Source organism: Cetorhinus maximus, chromosome 11 (genome assembly GCF_964194155.1).
Source record: "Cetorhinus maximus chromosome 11, sCetMax3.hap1.1, whole genome shotgun sequence".
Taxonomy (NCBI): domain Eukaryota; kingdom Metazoa; phylum Chordata; class Chondrichthyes; order Lamniformes; family Cetorhinidae; genus Cetorhinus; species Cetorhinus maximus.
In genome coordinates, this window is record NC_135889.1 from 122,510,247 (window position 1) to 122,528,016 (window position 17,770).

The 17,770-nt window shown below is 48.9% G+C and overlaps 1 protein-coding gene across 2 annotated transcripts in view; it reads right to left on the reverse strand.

The window, feature by feature from the left end:
• Positions 1 to 14,561, reverse strand: part of LOC144686889 (carboxy-terminal domain RNA polymerase II polypeptide A small phosphatase 1-like) — a 30,095-nt gene extending 15,534 nt beyond the window's left edge. The window contains exons 1-3 of one of the 2 annotated variants that reach the window (XM_078552711.1): positions 13,948 to 14,561; positions 2,176 to 2,333; positions 573 to 662 (exon numbers count right to left, since the gene is read on the reverse strand). In XM_078552711.1, the coding sequence (XP_078408837.1) occupies positions 573 to 662; positions 2,176 to 2,333; positions 13,948 to 14,014 (315 nt within the window). In that variant the 5' untranslated portion in view covers positions 14,015 to 14,561. The remainder of the gene's footprint in view (positions 1 to 572; positions 663 to 2,175; positions 2,334 to 13,947) is intronic. The other variant, XM_078552710.1, reaches the window with a different exon arrangement.
• Between the last annotated feature and the right edge of the window lie 3,209 nt (positions 14,562 to 17,770).

A 17,770-nucleotide genomic window follows, 5' to 3' on the forward strand; every position in this document is an offset into this window, starting at 1 on the left:
AATCTTTGCTTTTGAGCATAAACTAAGACACTCTGTGGGCTAAATGTTGCCAGTGTGGTGGGTGTGGTTATATTGTTAACAGGTCACCAACTAGTCCAATGGTACAACACAGTGGCACACTGCATTCCTCCATGGTGTAGGATATTGCTGTATATATATGCAGCCCTATAACATATTTTGCTATCCTAAACACACAATGAACCTGGTGGCTCTTTATCATCCTTGCCCCCAGCCTGATAGTGTCGTCGATTAGCCCATTGACGAATAGACACTCAGGCACCTTGGAATGATCATCCTGGTCCTTCCGGTTTTCATTTTGAGTTTCCCAGTTTTTCCTCACTTTTCAGAATTGCCCATTTGGGATCTTCCTTTTGTTTTTAAATATAGGAAGCGGGATCGAATCCCACCCACCCCCATCCTGTTCTATCTTTCTACCCAAAGGAGTAAGAAGAGCTCAGCTCTCAGAGTGCCTCTGGCATTAACACAGGGTCCAATCCCAGAGCCAGGGTGGAGTTAGCCTGCAGCCTTGCCCCTGGTGTCGCCCCTCCAGCTCCAGTCTACTTTCAGCTTACTTCAGTTATCTTTCTGCAGTATGAATTAAACGTCTCTGGAGGTTTGTGTTCGATTGTTCCTAATGCTTCTGCCTCATTGCTGCACAGAACCTAAACCAAAAGGCCAATATTGGTTAATACCAAATACCTGAGCTAGACAGTCTTACAGCACAAGAGGCCATTCAGCCCATCCTGCCCGTGCTGGATCTTTGAAAGAGCTATCCAACTAAATCCACTCCCCTGCATTTTTTCCTTTTTAAGTATTGATTCAGTTCCCCTTTTGTAAGTTATTATTGAATCAGGTTCCGCCTCCCTTCCAGGCAGCATGTTCCAGCTCATCACAACTAGCTGCCTGGAATGCTTTCTCATCTCCCCCTCTGGCTCTTTCGCCAATCACCTTAAATCTGTGTCCTCTGGTTACCGACTCTCCTGACAGTGGAAACAGTTTCTCCATAATTACTCTATCAAAACCCTTTATAATTTGGAATATTTGAATTTAATAAGACCATGCCATGTGTTTACCTGCCTCCACCCCCATACTCCAAGCTCCTTGCTTCACACATTAGCTGTGACCCACATTAGCCCCCTCCCCACAATTACTTGCACCATGGTAGCCCTTTCCTATATCCTATCCAATGCACTAAATCGTTTGAAGGCTTCATTGTTTAAAACAGAAGTAGTATTCCAAATCAGAACCCAGGCAAGGAAGAGATTACTGGATACAGGAATGATTCCCATACCGAAGAACTTCAGATTCTCAGCTTGGCTTAAGGAACGAGCTCTGCTCACTTTAGAGCGACAGAGACACAGAGGTGATCCAATAGAGATTGAGAAACAAATTGAATAGTTGGGTAGAGTCCTGCTGAGGGATCATTCCAGTTTCACAGATCAGAGGGGGCCAGGGGACGTGAGTCTAAACTCTTTAAGAGTTGAAACCCACTGGGTGTGGGTCAGTTCCTGTTCCCTGGGACTAATGAGCCTCAGGAATGTGATGCCAGCTGGTGTGGTGGGTACTGACTCCCTGACCCTTCGGGCAGGAGCTGGACCAGCTCCTGATTGGGGCAGAGATCTGATCATATGGAAGTTAAGTGTCTCTATACAGATCATTTGGTCCGGGTGACCTCCTGGACTGGGTTTCCATCAGCTGAGGGTAGTCAGAGAGGAATTTCCGGAGTTTTTTTTATTCTTATTGGCCATGGGGACTTCTTTGGTCTCTCCCAGGAGCTTACACTCTGCCAAGACAGCTGTGATGAAGCAGCAGGAAATGTGGGTTAGTTAGAATAGTGATCACTGTTTCCTCTGCTCCCCCTCCTCCGCTGACAGTGTAGCCCCATCTTCTCCCTTCCATCCCACCCTCCCCTCCAAACACCTTCCATTGCCCTCCTCCTCCCCAATCCCAATCCAATCCCCTCGCCACCCCAAGCTCTGTCCCTCTCCCACCTCCTCTCCCTTCCCCTCTGTCACCTCCATCACCCTCTCCCTCCCAAGACCCCCCCCCCCACCCCCCACACTCCCAGCGCAGAACCCCTCCCACCCCCCAGGTCTGATTTAGCCATATCTAACCCCACCCAGAGCCTGCACGGTTGAGCGGGTAGCTTTGCCCACCCCTGGGGTACCACCTTACCTGGGTGGCACTGCTCTTGCCATCGGGCAGCAGTGAAGTGTTGTTGTTGCTGCTGCCCAGGACCTGGTTGGCATTGTCATCGCTCTGGGGCAGGCAGCAGATGATGGCATGGAAGATACTCCGTCGCCGTGGTTTCTTGCTGGAGACGGGCAGGTGTCCTGAAAGGCAGAGGCATCCCGAGGGAGTTAGAGACAGGAAGGGCAGCCATTTCAACCCCAGCGGGGGGCAGCACTGCCCACCCCACCAGCTTGCCCAGAATGCACTGAGCCTGGTGAACTGCGGCACCAAAGGTCAACATGCTCATCTTGCCCAGAATGCACTGCAATTAGCAAAACAGTGCCTCTGGTGGTGAATCGGCGTTACAACAGTGACTACACCTCAAAAGTACTTCATTGGGTGTAAGTCAGTAGTGAGCCGTCCAGTGGCTGTGGAAGGCACTATATAAATGCAAGTTTTCCATTCTTTAGCAAAGCAGCACGATACAGAGGAACATAAAACTCAGCCACTCGGCTCTGTGTGAACCCAAACTTGTGGCAGTGTCAGCTGTGCCTCAGGTGACACTCCCATCTCCGAGCTCAAACCCCACACCATAGGCTCCCTCTTAAAATTCAGGTTGACACTCAAGTGCCTGTACTGAGGGAGTGCTGCACTGTCAGGGGTGCCGATTTCAGGTGAGAAGTTAAAATGACGGCCCAGCTGCCCTTTCAAGTGAACTTAAAAAGATTCCACAGTGAAAAGGAGCGTTTCTCCCACCAGCAGTCCTGGGCCATCATCTATCGCTTGTCCAACAGCACTGAACAGGCTACCTGGTTATTACCTCAATGTGGGATCTTGCTGTGTGCAAATTAGCTTTGGCATTTCCTTACTTACGATACTGACTACACTTCAAAAATACTTCATTGCTTGGAAAGGCCATCCGGAGTTTGTGAAAGGTGCTATAGAAATGCACGTTCTTTCATTTGTATTTCTCCCCCACTCCACCCATTGCCATTTCCTCCTCAGCACCCCCTCCTCTAACCCCGCGGGAGTGACCGGCCAACTGATTTCTAGCCCCCACAACCCCCCCACTAAACTCACCTGGTGCACAAAAGCCAATGTTCTATCCCCCTGAGGGGCAATGGGGAGGTTCCATGACAACCAAACCCTCAATCGTGCCCACAGTAGACACACTCATTGCAGCAGGAGGAATCGGGGTGGTGGGGGCGGGGTGAGATTTGACTGATTACTCCACCCCAGCAACGACCTCAGTGTCAGCTCAGCCAAAGGTGCTAGTGAACTTTGCGCAGATCCAATTCGAACCTTTGATCTGCTAACTTATACAAACTGGTATCTGATTGGGTGGGGCCTTTATCCAATCGATCACGGAGAAAGGTTTGACATAAACTAAGCTGAACAATTGTAAAGGGGGTGCAGAAACAGAGATACCCGTGGGTGCAGAGAGACAAATCTTCAGAAGGGGCAGAACAAATCGAGAAGGCTATTAATAAAAGAATATGGCTTTACCGATAGGGACAGAGTACAAAAGCAAGGGAGTTATGCTAAACTTTTATAAATCACTGGTTAGACTCCAGCTGGTGTATTGTGTTCAATTCTGGGCACCACACCTTAAGAAGGATGTCAAGGTCTTGGAGAGAATGTGGAGGTTTTAGGAGTGAGGGGCTTTGGTTAATGTGGAGAGACTGGAAAAGCTGGGATTGTTTTCCTTACAGCAGGGAAGGATAAGGGGGAGGTTTAACAGAGGCGTTCAAAATTTTGAAGGGGTTTGATAGAGTGAGGAGAAGCTGTACGCTGGATCTATTGGCGTCTGGGAGCGGGGGTGTGAAGAGGAGGTAGAGGGTGGGAGGAGTGGGCAGGAATGGGGGATGATCTCGGTGGCTGCGGGAGGGTCAGTAACCAGAAGGACACAGATTGAGGATAATCTGCAAAAGCATTGGAGGCGGAGATGAGGAGATTTTAAAAAATTTTTACACAGCGAGTTGTTGTGATCTGGAAGGCGCTGCCTGAAAGGGCGGTGGAAGCAGATTCCATAGGAACTTTCAAAAGGGAATTGATTCAATACTAGAGAAGCAGAAATTTGCAGGGCTATGAGGTAAGATTAGATTACTGATTAGATATGTCTTTCAAAGAGTCAGCACAGACATGATGGACCAAATGGCCTTCACCTCCTCTGCTGTATAATCAGATGAAATGCCCTATTAAACCCATCATTTGGCACTCCCTGCCTATAGTTAATAGATACAAGTCTTACTTAGCTTGGCTGAATTGGCCGCACACTCATCGAGTGCAAAGGTTCTGGGTTCAAGTCCCATGTCCCAGTTTAAAAGATGTTAGCGAGATTGACACTTCACATGACTGGAGCTGATGGTGGCAGTGTTAGAGGCAACATTCTTCATCGGAGATATTAAATTTAGCCCCCACGTTCCCTGGATTATAAAGTGGAAGAGGATGTTGTGCGCGGGGGGTGGTTGATTTTATTCTACAACCATATAAAACACTAGTCAGAGACCATCTGGAGTGACTGTGTTCAGTTCTGGGCAGGGTGCCTCAGGGGGAGGGGGACGTCAGTCATGGAGGGGGTTGCAGAGGAGGGTAGGGGACAGGGGGAGCAGGGCTGAGGGAGGTGATCTCCAGCCTGGCAGCGGTAGGTGAGCATGTTCTCCCCACACAGGAAACTGTTGCCTTCGCTGCTTCCGTGCCTGACAACAGTTATTGGCCACTTCCCTCGCTCGGAGCTCGGCCCAGTGTTTCCTCCATCCTCACCGTTTCCTGTTATGGGCGCTGCCTCTGCAGCAGAGGAGGGGGGGTGTTCCTCAGACTTCCTTCCCCCCGGTGTAACAGCACAGAGAGCGCAGGGGTGCACTCTCACCGCCCTCACAGGCCCAAAAACTCTGGCTGCGGCTTTATGTTTTGTTTTGTGCCTAGGTTCGCTGTACAAGAGGCAGCGGACACACCTTCAATGTCCCCAGGCCTGGGGTGGGGAGGGGCTTTCTACACAAACATTACTCCCAATTCCCCTCGAGTGGACAATAACTCGTATTTAAACAGCGCCTTTAACACAGCAGGAACTTCAGGCAAAATACTGGCACCGAGGACCAAAATGAGATATCAGGACAGATGAGAAAATGTTTGTTAAAGAGAGTGGGGCAGAGGCGTTGTTTAAGGAGGGAATTCCAGAGCTCAGTGTTAATGTTGCAAATGCTGTGACAATTGTGCACATGCTGTGGCTGTGATTAAGAGCAGTTGATACTAATTGGGGAAAGGTTAGGGCACAGATACAAGAACCGGTGAGGAAGGGAAAAGTAATCTGCACTTGTTATACTGAGCAGTATGTCATATTGTACTTACTGAGTAGTATGAATAACCCTATGGCTGGCTCAAACTTCTTCCCTTACCAGACACCTACTCCGCACATTAACACTTAGGGCCCAGGCAGCTGGAGGCGTGGCTGCTAATGGGGGAGCGATTCAAAGCAGAGAGGCACGAGGTCAGAATTGGGGGAGCACAGAGATCTCAGGGAGGGAGTTACAGAGATCAGGAGGGATCTTGGGAACAAAGATGTGAATTTAAAAGCTGAGGTATTGCCGGATTGGGAACGCGCTCAGGGATGAGGGGTGAACGGGATTGTGTACATGTTAGGATAGGGCCGGGAGAGTTTCAGACAAGCTGAAGTTTAAGGAGGGGGTTTAGTGCAGTTCCACTGGTGCCAACGGGACTGTCCAGGGTACACAATCTCTCCACATCCGTGATTAATACCCCTCTTAGTAATTACTGAGATGCACGATCGATGCCCTAGAGCCCCAGTAACAGGAGAGGATAGGGCAGGCAGATGGTGAGAGTTTAGCTGTAAAGCAAGTGGTTCTTTCCAAAGTACAGAAAGTCCGATCACTCAGATGCACAACACGGAATCTCAATGTTTCCCCGCCCCACACACCAACCCCTAATCCCATACAAAGAAAAGCAACTTGCATTTATATAGCACCTTTCACAGCCTCAGGTGTCCCAAATGAAGTACTTGTCTTCAAATAAAAATTGTAGTCGCGATTGTAACGTAAGAAATGTTGGCAGCAACACATATGCAGAGCAAACTCCCAAAAACAGCAACATGAAAAGGGCCAGATCACCTGGTCTTAGATGTCATTTGGGGGGGAGACAGGGTCTCAGTTTAACATCTGATCTAAAATATGGGACCAATATCTCCTCCTTTGGCTCCATGTCAATGTGTGTCTGCTCATGCTGCTGTGAAAGTGCCTAGGGACATTTTGTGTACAGTCCTGGTCGCCACATTACAGGAAGGACATAATTGCTCTGGAGAGAGTACAGAGGAGATTTACAAGAATGTTGCCAGGGCTTGAAAAATGCGGCTATGAGGAAAGATTGGATAGGCTGGGGTTGTTTTCCCTGGCACTGAGGAGGCTGAGGGGTGACTTGATTGAGGAGTACAAGATTGAGGGGCCTAGATAGAATAGACAGGGATGCCCTGTTTCCCCTTAGCAGAGAGGTCAATTACCAGGGGGCACAGATTTAAGGTGATCGGCAGAAGGATTAGAGGGGACATGAGGAAAAACTTCTTCACCCCAGAGGGTGATGGGTGTTTGGCATTCACTGCCTGGTTTGGTGGTGGGGGTAGAAACCCTTCACTCATTTAAAAGGCACCTGGATCTGCATCTAAAGCCAAGGCTACGGACCAGATGCTGGATGGTGGGATTAAAATGGGCAACTAGTTTTTTTATTTTTACTTTCTTGGCCATCGCAGACATGATGGGCTGAATGGCCTCGTTCTGTGCCGTAACATTTCTATGGTTCTATGGATGTGTTGTTTTTCTACCAGGCACCTCTCTGAATACAAACGATCGTTGTTGTTACAATTGGCCTCAGTGTCATTGGATCAGTTAAAAATCTGGGAGAGGGGCTGGAGTTGTGGGCGGTGGAGCTGGGGGAGAATAATCCAGGACTCTTGCTCCTAATCCCTAACCACATTCCTGCTGGGGAGCTTGCATGTATGAGGTGGGCTAGTTCTGGACAATGGCCAGTCACACTATAGCATAATCACACACAAAATAACTGAGCACGGATCAAGGGAGTTTTTATTTTTAAACACAGCAAGCTGTGCTCTGGAATGCATTGCCTGAAAGAGAGTGGTGAAAGCAGATTCAATAGGAACTTTCAAAAGCTCCCTCTGCACTGTCCCCATCAAACACTCCCAGGACAGGCACAGCATGGGGTTAGATACAGAGTAAAGCTCCCTCTACACTGTCCCCATCAAACACTCCCAGGGCAGGTACAGCACGGGGTTAGATACAGAGTAAAGCTCCCTCTACACTGTCCCCATCAAACACTCCCAGGACAGGCACAGCACGGGGTTATATACAGAGTAAAGCTCCCTCTACACTGTCCCCATCAAACACTCCCAGGACAGGTACAACATGGGATTAGATACAGAGTAAAGCTCCCTCTACACTGACCCAAACAATCTCTGAGAAATGGAAAAAGAGATTTTTAAATTGATGGGAAAGATTTAAAGATGTAGCTATCTGCAGTAATGCAGCCATTACCCAGAATCTCTGTAATCAACTTATCATTTCATCCACACAGGGTGAGCCAAACAGAGGGACATGGCTGACATAAAGAGATATCAGATGGGAACACTGTGTTTCGCCTTTTACTCAATGTGTACTGTACCTATAGAAAAGTGAAAGGGAGGCAAGAAGGGATACACATTTCCATGGCAACAGGACCCTCTGGGCCAATAACAGACCCCTGCAGCCCCACACGTACCAAGATACCAAGTACCATCCAATCACCCTGGACATCAACATGCATTCAAACTCAGCAGGAAATCAGACACTTGTCACTTTTGCTTCAGATGTTTACACAAAACACACACAATGCTACATGGTTCAGTGCTGAGTGACAACACTGCAAGATCAGGCATGTGGAATGCTCCCTCTTCATGGCAACAGTTGGGAAACACCCATTTTCACTGTATTACACACCCAATAAATTTACAAACTGTGAGGAATACCCACAGCATCATTCTGACATCCTGTCAGTCCATACATGGGTCTGGAGGAAACTGTAGAGCTAGAAAACACTGGGGTACAGTACTGGTGGGGGCGGGTCTGTCACTGTATAACACTGGGGTACAGTACTGGTGGGGACGGGACTGTCACTATATAACACTGGGGTACAGTACTGGTGGGGACAGGTCTGTCGCTGTATAACACTGGGGTACAGTACTGGTGGGGACAGGTCTGTCACTGTATAACACTGGGGTACAGTACTGGTGGGGACAGGTCTGTCACTGTATAACACTGGGGTACAGTACTGGTGGGGACGGGACTGTCACTATATAACACTGGGGTACAGTACTGGTGGGGACAGGTCTGTCGCTGTATAACACTGGGGTACAGTACTGGTGGGGACGGGACTGTCACTATATAACACTGGGGTACAGTACTGGTGGGGACGGGACTGTCACTATATAACACTGGGGTACAGTACTGGTGGGGACGGGTCTGTCACTGTATAACACTGGGGTACAGTACTGGTGAGGACAGGTCTGTCACTGTATAACACTGGGGTACAGTACTGGTGGGGACGGGACTGTCACTATATAACACTGGGGTACAGTACTGGTGGGGACGGGTCTGTCACTGTATAACACTGGGGTACAGTACTGGTGGGGACAGGTCTGTCGCTGTATAACACTGGGGTACAGTACTGGTGGGGACAGGTCTGTCGCTGTATAACACTGGGGTACAGTACTGGTGGGGACAGGTCTGTCAGTGTATAACACTGGGGTACAGTACTGGTGGGGACAGGTCTGTCGCTGTATAACACTGGGGTACAGTACTGGTGAGGACAGGTCTGTCACTGTGTAACACTGGGGTACAGTACTGGTGGGGACAGGTCTGTCGCTGTATAACACTGGGGTACAGTACTGGTGAGGACAGGTCTGTCACTGTATAACACTGGGGTACAGTACTGGTGAGGACAGGTCTGTCACTGTGTAACACTGGGGTACAGTACTGGTGAGGACAGGTCTGTCACTGTGTAACACTGGGGTACAGTACTGGTGGGGACAGGTCTGTCGCTGTATAACACTGGGGTACAGTACTGGTGAGGACAGGTCTGTCACTGTGTAACACTGGGGTACAGTACTGGTGAGGACAGGTCTGTCACTGTGTAACACTGGGGTACAGTACTGGTGAGGACAGGTCTGTCACTGTATAACATTCGGGGACAGTACTGGTGAGGACAGGTCTGTCACTGTATAACACTGGGGTACAGTACTGGTGAGGACAGGTCTGTCACTGTATAACATTCGGGGACAGTACTGGTGGGGACGGGTCTGTCGCTGTATAACACTGGGGTACAGTACTGGTGAGGACAGGTCTGTCACTGTGTAACACTGGGGTACAGTACTGGTGAGGACAGGTCTGTCACTGTGTAACACTGGGGTACAGTACTGGTGGGGACAGGTCTGTCACAGTCTAATACTGGGGGACAGTACTGGTGGGGACAGGTCCGTCACTGTATAACACTGGGGTACAGTACTGGTGGGGACAGGTCTGTCAATGGGAGTGGGGGTTAAGAATATGGCGGAGTAAATAATTCTGTTAGTTTACAATATTTCCTGAAAGTTTGTGATGCCAATAACTGCGACCTGTAATAGCATTGGCCCCTCTCCAGTTTTCTGTTCAGTCCCTGCGTGCTATCAGGATAGGGCCATTAACCTGTGCACAGTACACATTGCGTCACCTATACACCCTCCTCTACGTAACACAGTGAGTGCTGACCATCTTAATGCCATAGTGGACATGAATTAGGGAACTTTGGACATTCCTGCTGCCTGATTGTAGTATTATCACAAAGAATTAACTGTACAGACCCTATGGCCCAAATTATCTATGCTGGTGTTTATGTTCACACTAGCCTCCTCCAACTCCTAGATAAAAACAAAAAACTACTGCGGATGCTGGAAATCCAAAACAAAAACAGAATTACCTGGAAAAACTCAGCAGGTCTGGCAGCATCGGCGGAGAAGAAAAGAGTTGACGTTCTGTTGAAGGGTCATGAGGGCTCAAAACGTCGACTCTTTTCTTCTCCGCCGATGCTGCCTGACCTGCTGAGTTTTTCCAGGTAATTCTGTCCTCCAACTCCTACTTCATCTCACCCTATCAGCTACCAATTGCACCTACTGAACCCACAGTCTGTACCGAAGGACAAAGGCACATCACCTCCCAAATTCTTCCAATTCTTACACACCCCATTCCGACTTGGAACTATATCGCCATTTCTTTAGGTGAAAATCCTGGAACTCCCTCCCTAACAGCACTGTGGGTGTACCTACACTACGTGGACTGCAGCGGTTCAAGAAGGCAGCTCACCACCACCTTCTCAAGGGCAATTAGGGATGGGCAATAAATGTTGGTCTAGCCAGTGACATCCATATCCCGAGAATGAATATACAGAATCGAGTTAATTCCTGTCCCTTCCCTCACAATGAATAATTCCACATGTTCCCGCAAACCACCAACACTTCCCCAAGTCACCCCTCAATGAATAAGCTCGGCATATTCAACCATGATGGGAACACTTGTGCCTTCATTCAGCATCTACCCGAGTGTAGTTTACTGGAGAGGGGGCTGTTAGTCAGTGATTCGAAGCAGGAATCTTAGTTAGTTTGTCTCCTCGCCCCTCCCCCAGCCCAGGGGCACATATGAACATACGAATTAGGAGTGGGCCACTCGGCCCCTCAAGCCTACTGCACCATTCAATAAGATCATGGCTGATCCGATTTTACCCTCATATTCTTGCCCCATCTCCAATAGCCTTTCACCCCTTTGCTTATCAAGTATCTACCCACCTCTGTCTTAAAGATATTGAAGGACTCTGCTTCAACCACCTTGGGAGGAAGAGAATTCCAAAAGTCTCACAACGCTCAGAGAAAAGTTTTTACCTCATCTCTGCCCTAAATGGACAAGCCTTTATTTTGAAACAGTGACCCCTAGTTCTAGATTCTCCCACAAGAGGAAACATCCTCTCCACATCCACCCTGTCAAGACCCCTCAGGATCTTAAAGGTTTCAATCAAGTTGCCTCTTACTCTTCTAAACTCCAGTGGATACAAGCCTAGTCTGTCCAACCTTTCTTCATAAGGCAACTCACCCATTTCTGGTATTAGTCTGGTAAACCTTCTCTGAACTGCTTCCAATGCATTTACATCCTTCCTTAAATAAGGTGACCAATATCCTACACAGTGCTTCAGATGTGGCCTCACCAATGCCCTGTACAACCGAAGCATAACCTCTCTACTTTTATAATCAATTCCCCTCACAATAGATGATAACATTCTATTAGCTTTCCTAATTACTTACTGTACCTACCTTTTGTGATTCATGCACTAGGACCACCCAGATCCCTCTGCATCTCAGAGCTCTGTAATCTCACATCGTTTAGAGAAAATGCCTTTTTTTTAAAATTTGACCAGCCATGATAGATGATTTCACATTTTCTCACATCATACTCCAGGTCTTTGCCTATTCACCTGACCTACCTATCTATATCCCTTCATAGCCTCCTTATGTCCTCTTCACAACTTACTTTCCTATCTATCTTTGTGTCATCAGCAAATTTAGCAACCACACCATCAGTCCCTTCCTCTAAGTCATTGATATAAATGGTAAGGGGTTGAGGGCCCAGCACTGATCCCTGTGGCAAACCACTCATCACATCTCCATCTGAGGCCAACTCTTGCTCCTAAATGCTGCTGCGCCAAAACAAGCAACTTCAACACAGATCAGGAATCAAACTGGGACTTTTTGATTTGTACCTTCAACCCCTGTAATGGTCAGGCAGGCCTGCATTTACATAGCACCTTTAACACGGGCAAACATCCCAAAGTAATGCTACAGAGAGAGTGAGGTAGCCACTTAGCCTGAGGAGGAGAGGCAGTTTGAAAGTTCGGACCAAGGGGCAGGTTCAAACAAGGAGAAGGTGGTTTAGAAAGGGATTCCCGGAGTGTGGCCACATTACAGAAAGACTTTACCATAACGGCTGTCACAATTCCAGGACATCTCAAAGTGCTATTCAGCCAATGGAGTACTATTGGCAATGTAGTCACTGTTGTCAACTGTAGGAAACTCGATAACCAATTTACACACAGCAAGATCCCACAAACAGCAATGTGATAATGACGGATAATCTGCTTTAGTGATGTCCGTTGAAGGATAAATATTGGCCAGGACAGCGGGGAGAACTCCCCTGCTCGCTTGTAATAGTGCCACGGGATCTTTCACATCCAGCTGAGCGGGCACACAGAGCCTTGGTTTGTCACCTCACCTAAAAGATGGCACCTCCGACAGTGCAGCACTTTCTCAGTACTGGCCCTGCGTGCGTCGGCCTGGGCTACGAGGTTACATCTCTGTAGCGAGGGGCTCGAACCCACACCTCCTGATTTAGAGGAGGTGAGACTCCTGGGAGCTGGTAAGGTAGCTAAAGACACGGGCACCAATGATGGGGGCGAGATGGAGGGGGATTTGAGAGGACCAAAGTCATGAAGGATTGACAGCATGAGAGTGTTCACGATTAAACTCTGGGAGCAGGCACATGTTAAACATAGAGTGGTTAGAAGCAATGTTACACGCAACAAATTTTGCCCAGGTGACAGTTCAGCAGCTCAAAGCCTTCTCAACCCCGTGGGGGGACTAGGAAGTCACTCGATTCGATTTCGGGGAGCGGTGCTGTGGCTGAGAGAGACCCTCAGTCTGTAGTCCAGGGTGGCCAAGGGGCCCTGAGCCCCACACACAGCGGCCAGAATCCTGCCCACTGTCTCCCCACCCCCACCTCCCCCCCTTCTCCAGCTTCTCAGAAGCAGTACCGACTGCCCGAAGCACAGGGACAAACAGACAGATCGTGGGGGACTCCTAGAATTGAAAAAAAAAACCCAGGCACAGATGGATGTTTTGGAGAGTGAATGTTTCGGAGAGGGAGGCGGGGTTAACATTCTGAAACACAGACGGTATAGTTGCCTCTCTCTCTCTCTCTCTCTCCACCCCCCCCTCCCTCCTCCCAGCCGCCGCCAACAACACAAGAATCAAAAACACTGACACACCCACTAGCCCAAGTTCCACAAAAACACACGCATCCGCTCCCTCTTACACACAAGAGAAAAACACATCGCCATCAGGGCACCAACTGATGCAACCTCAGCTCGGGGTGCGAAAAAGAGATTCCGCAAAATGTTGACGTTTTAAAAAAAAATAAACGAATTTGCTTAAAACAAACAAACCTCCCGCCCGGAGTTCAGCTCCCACTCCCGTCCAGAACAAGAGCTGGTTTAAGTGGGGCGGTGTTTTTTCCCTCTCTCTCTCTTCCCCCCACCGCTTCTCTGGGAGGAGGAGGAGGGGGGCCGAAAGAGGGGAGGGAGATTAGACAGAGAAGACAACATTGACTCTGTTTATGTGAAAGAGAAAGAGAGAGAGAGAGAGGGGGGGCGGGGGGAGGGATGGGACTTTTTTTTCTCTTTAAAAAGCCCCTCTTTTGATCTAAACCGAACCAAAACCAGTTTTAAAAGAGACGAAACCGCAGATATCAGAATTGACGAGGGGAATAGAGGAGGGAGAGGGAGGGAAACACTATCACACAGTAAGAGGAGGAATGGCAACAATGTTGCGGTTGAGTTTGCTACAAAGTTTCTCTGTTTAAACCACAACAACAGGGAAGCTGATACATTGTCGCTGTGTCAGATACATTGTTACAAAATTGTTACCTTTCTCTCGTAGCGGGGTTTTCGCCTCCTCTTTGCTGACTTGGGTGATTATGGACGGATTGTCCATGAGCTAAATCTTCTTTTTTGATTTAAGAAAGTCTTTTTTTTTTTCCCCTTTCCCCCCTCCCTCCTCCCCAGAGAAAAAAAATAGATATTTTTTTTTAAAATGGAGGAGGGGAGGGGAGGGGAGGGGGGGAAGAGGAGAAAGCGCGGTTCAGGAGTCACTCACAACATGGAAACCTTTCCTCGTCAGTTTCAAAGCGGAGGCACGAAACTAACATGGATCGTCAGGCAGCGTCGGTTTCAAGGCGGCCCGCTGCAGGCGGGGAGGGAGGGGGGGTACTCAGCCCAGAGGATGCGGCCGCGTTTCCAAGCTCAAGGCTCGGCTTCTGGAGGCTCGGAAGGCGGCGGAGTTCTCTCTCCCTCCCTCCTTCCTTCCTTCCCCTCCCCTCCTCTCCTCTCCCCACCCTCCCTCTCTCTCTCTCTCTCTCCCCTCCGCCTCCTCACTATCGCGGCTGTGCTTCGCGATCCCAGGCTCCGTTTTCTTTGTGTTTAAAAACAAAGTTTCGAAGCCTTCAACACCCTCACTCTCGGAGGTTGTTTTGATGGGAGTTGGTGTGGATGCGTGGGGGGAGCCTGGAAACAGCGGCGCTTGGAGCCCCCAGGGTTAGGGATCGTCTCCAAAGTGCGGTCTGCTGCTTGGAGAAGCTAAATTCTTTCCTGGCGGTAATCGCAGGAGAGAAAACAGACATTGTTTTTGGCGTTTTATATAGATTTTACCTTATTATAAAAAAATTATGAAGGGGCATAGAATTTCACAGCATGCGAGGCTTTTCAATCATTATGTTTGTGCTGCCTCTCTTTCTCTTATTTTACCGGGCAGCAAGTGATCACTGGACTCCGATATGCTTCAGAGACTTGGACAACCTACAGCCGGCACCTCAAAGCGCTGGAGAAGACTGGGGAAGTAACCACCAGCGATGCCTTCACAACATCCTCCAAATCCACTGGCCAGAAGGGTGGACCAACAGCAGCGTCCTCTCCCCAGGCCAACTCACCCAGCACCGGGGCGCGAATCACCCCAAAACCAGCTCCGCTGGGTGGGACACGTCGTTCGTGCGCCTGACACCAGAATCCCGAAGTAACTGCCCCACTTGGAACTCGGACACTCCCAGGAGGACAGCGGGAACATTTTAGGGATGTCCTCAAAGCTTCCCTGAGGAGGTCCAACATCCCCATCGACTCCGTGGGAGACCATCCAGAATGGAGAAGGTTCATTCGGGAAGGCGCCGAACACGGAGAGACTCCGTCGGGAATGTGCAGAGGAGAAGTCGAGGCTTCGGAGGGAGCGCATAACCACCCCGCCCCTCCGCCCCCAAACAACCCATCCACCCAACCCCTTCAACACCACCTGCCCCGCATGTGGCAGAGTCTGTAGGTCACACATTGGACTTGTCGGCCACCTCAGAACCCATTGAACCGGAATGGAAGCGAATCACCTTCGACCCTGGGGGACTGCAAATACTGGGAGACTTACAGTCAGTCATGTTTCCCAATGCTCTCCCCAGACTGTCTATTTCTAGTATAAAAGCAAAAAAACTGCGGATGCTGGAAATCCAAAACAAAAACAAAAATACCTGGAAAAACTCAGCAGGTCTGGCAGCATCAGCGGAGAGGAACACAGTTAACGTTTCGAGTCCTAATGACCCTTCAACAGAACTAAGTAAAAGTGGAAGAGAGGTGAAATATAAGCTGGTTTAAGGGGGGGGACACAAGTAGAGCGAGTGATAGGTGGAGATAACCAAAAGATTTCACATACAAAAGGACAAAGAGGTGTTGAAGGTGGTGATATTATCTAAGGAATGTACTAATTAAGGGTAGAAAGCAGGACAAGCAAGGTACAGATAGCCCTATTGGGGGTGGGTGGGGTGAAGGATTCGAAAAAGGCTAAAAGGTAGAGATAAAACAATGGATGGAAATACATTTAAAAATAATGGAAAGAGGTGGGAAAAGAAAAATCTATATAAATTATTGGAAAGAAAGGGGGGAATCGGAAAGGGGGTGGGATGGAGGAGAGAGTTCATGGTCTAAAGTTGTTGAACTCAATATTCAGTCCGGAAGGCTGTGAAGTGCCTAGTCGGAAGATGAGGTGCTGTTCCTCCAGTTTGCGTTGAGCTTCACTGGAACAATGCAGCAGGCCAAGGACGGACATGTGGGCCTGAGAGCAGGGTGGAGTGTTGAAATGGCAAGCGACAGGGAGGTCTGGGTAATGTCACCACCAAACACATCTTCCCTTCACCCCCCCTGGTGGCTTTCCGCAGGGATCATTCCCTCCGGGACACCCTGGTCCACTCCTCCAGCTATACCTCAACCCCCTCCCACAGCACCTTCCCATGCAACCGTAGAAGTTGCAACACCTGCCCCTTCACTTCCCCTCTCCTCACTGTCCAAGGGCCCAAACACTCCTTTCAAGTGAAGCAGCATTTCACTTGCACTTCCCGCAATTTTGTCTACTGCATTCGCTGCTCCCAATGCGGTTTCCTCTACATTGGAGAGACCAAACGCAGACTGGGTGACTGCTTTGCAGAACACCTTCGGACTGTCCGCAAGCATCACCCAGACCTCCCTGTTGCTTGCCATTTCAACACACCACCCTGCTCTCATGCCCACATGTCCGTCCTTGGCCTGCTGCATTGTTCCAGTGAAGCCCAACGCAAACTGGAGGAACAGCACCTCATCTTCTGACTAGGCACTTTACAGCCTTCCGGACTGAATATTGAGTTCAACAATTTTAAATCATGAACTCTATCCTCCATCCCCACCCCCTTTCCGATCCCCCCCTTTTTTTTCCCAATAATTTATATAGATTTTTCTTTTCCCACTTATTTCCATTATTTTAAATGTATTTCCATCCATTGTTTTATCTCTACCTTTTAGCCTATTTCGATTCCTTCACCCCACCCCACCCCCAATAGGGCTATCTGTACCTTGCTTGTCCTGCTTTCTACCCTTAATTAGCACATTCCTTAGCTAATATCACCACCTTCAACACCTCTTTGTCCTTTTGTCTGTGACATCTTTTGGTTATCTCCACCTATCACTCGCTCTACTTGTCCCACCCCCACCCACCCCCTTAAACCAGCTTATATTTCACCTCTCTTCCACTTTTACTTAGTTCTGTTGAAGGGTCATTCGGACTCGAAACGTTAACTGTGTTCCTCTCCGCAGATGCTGCCAGACCTGCTGAGTTTTTCCAGATATTTTTGTTTTTGTCTGTTTCTAGTGTTTACTAGTTAGCACTATCTCAGTTGGTAGCACACTCAAAAGTTAGTGGACCTGAGCTCCACTGCAGATACTTGGGCAGATAATCCAGGCTGACTTTCTCAGTCCTGGCACTGATCGGGGGGTGCTGCACTGTCGGCAGCGCTGCCTTTCAGATGAGAAGTTAATCTGAGACTCCGCCTACTCTCACAGGGTGGGTGCAAAAGGTCCCATGCCACTATTTCAAAGAAGAGCAGGGGGGGGTGTCTCCCCAGGATCCTGGATCAGTATCTATCCCATAATCACCATCACTAAACACAGGCCATCTGCTCATTGGCACATTGCTGTTAGTGGGAGCTTGCTGTGCACAAATTGGCTGTTGCATTTCCTACGTTACAGCACTTTGAAAGTACTTCATTGGGTGTAAAGTGCTTTTGGACATCCAGAGGTTGCAAAAGGTGCTATGTAAATGTAAGTCTTTCTTTTTTTAAGAAGCTATTATGGGTTCTGCTGCCACCACAGGCTATGAGAGGCATTCCATGTTACAAATTGTCCCTTCAAC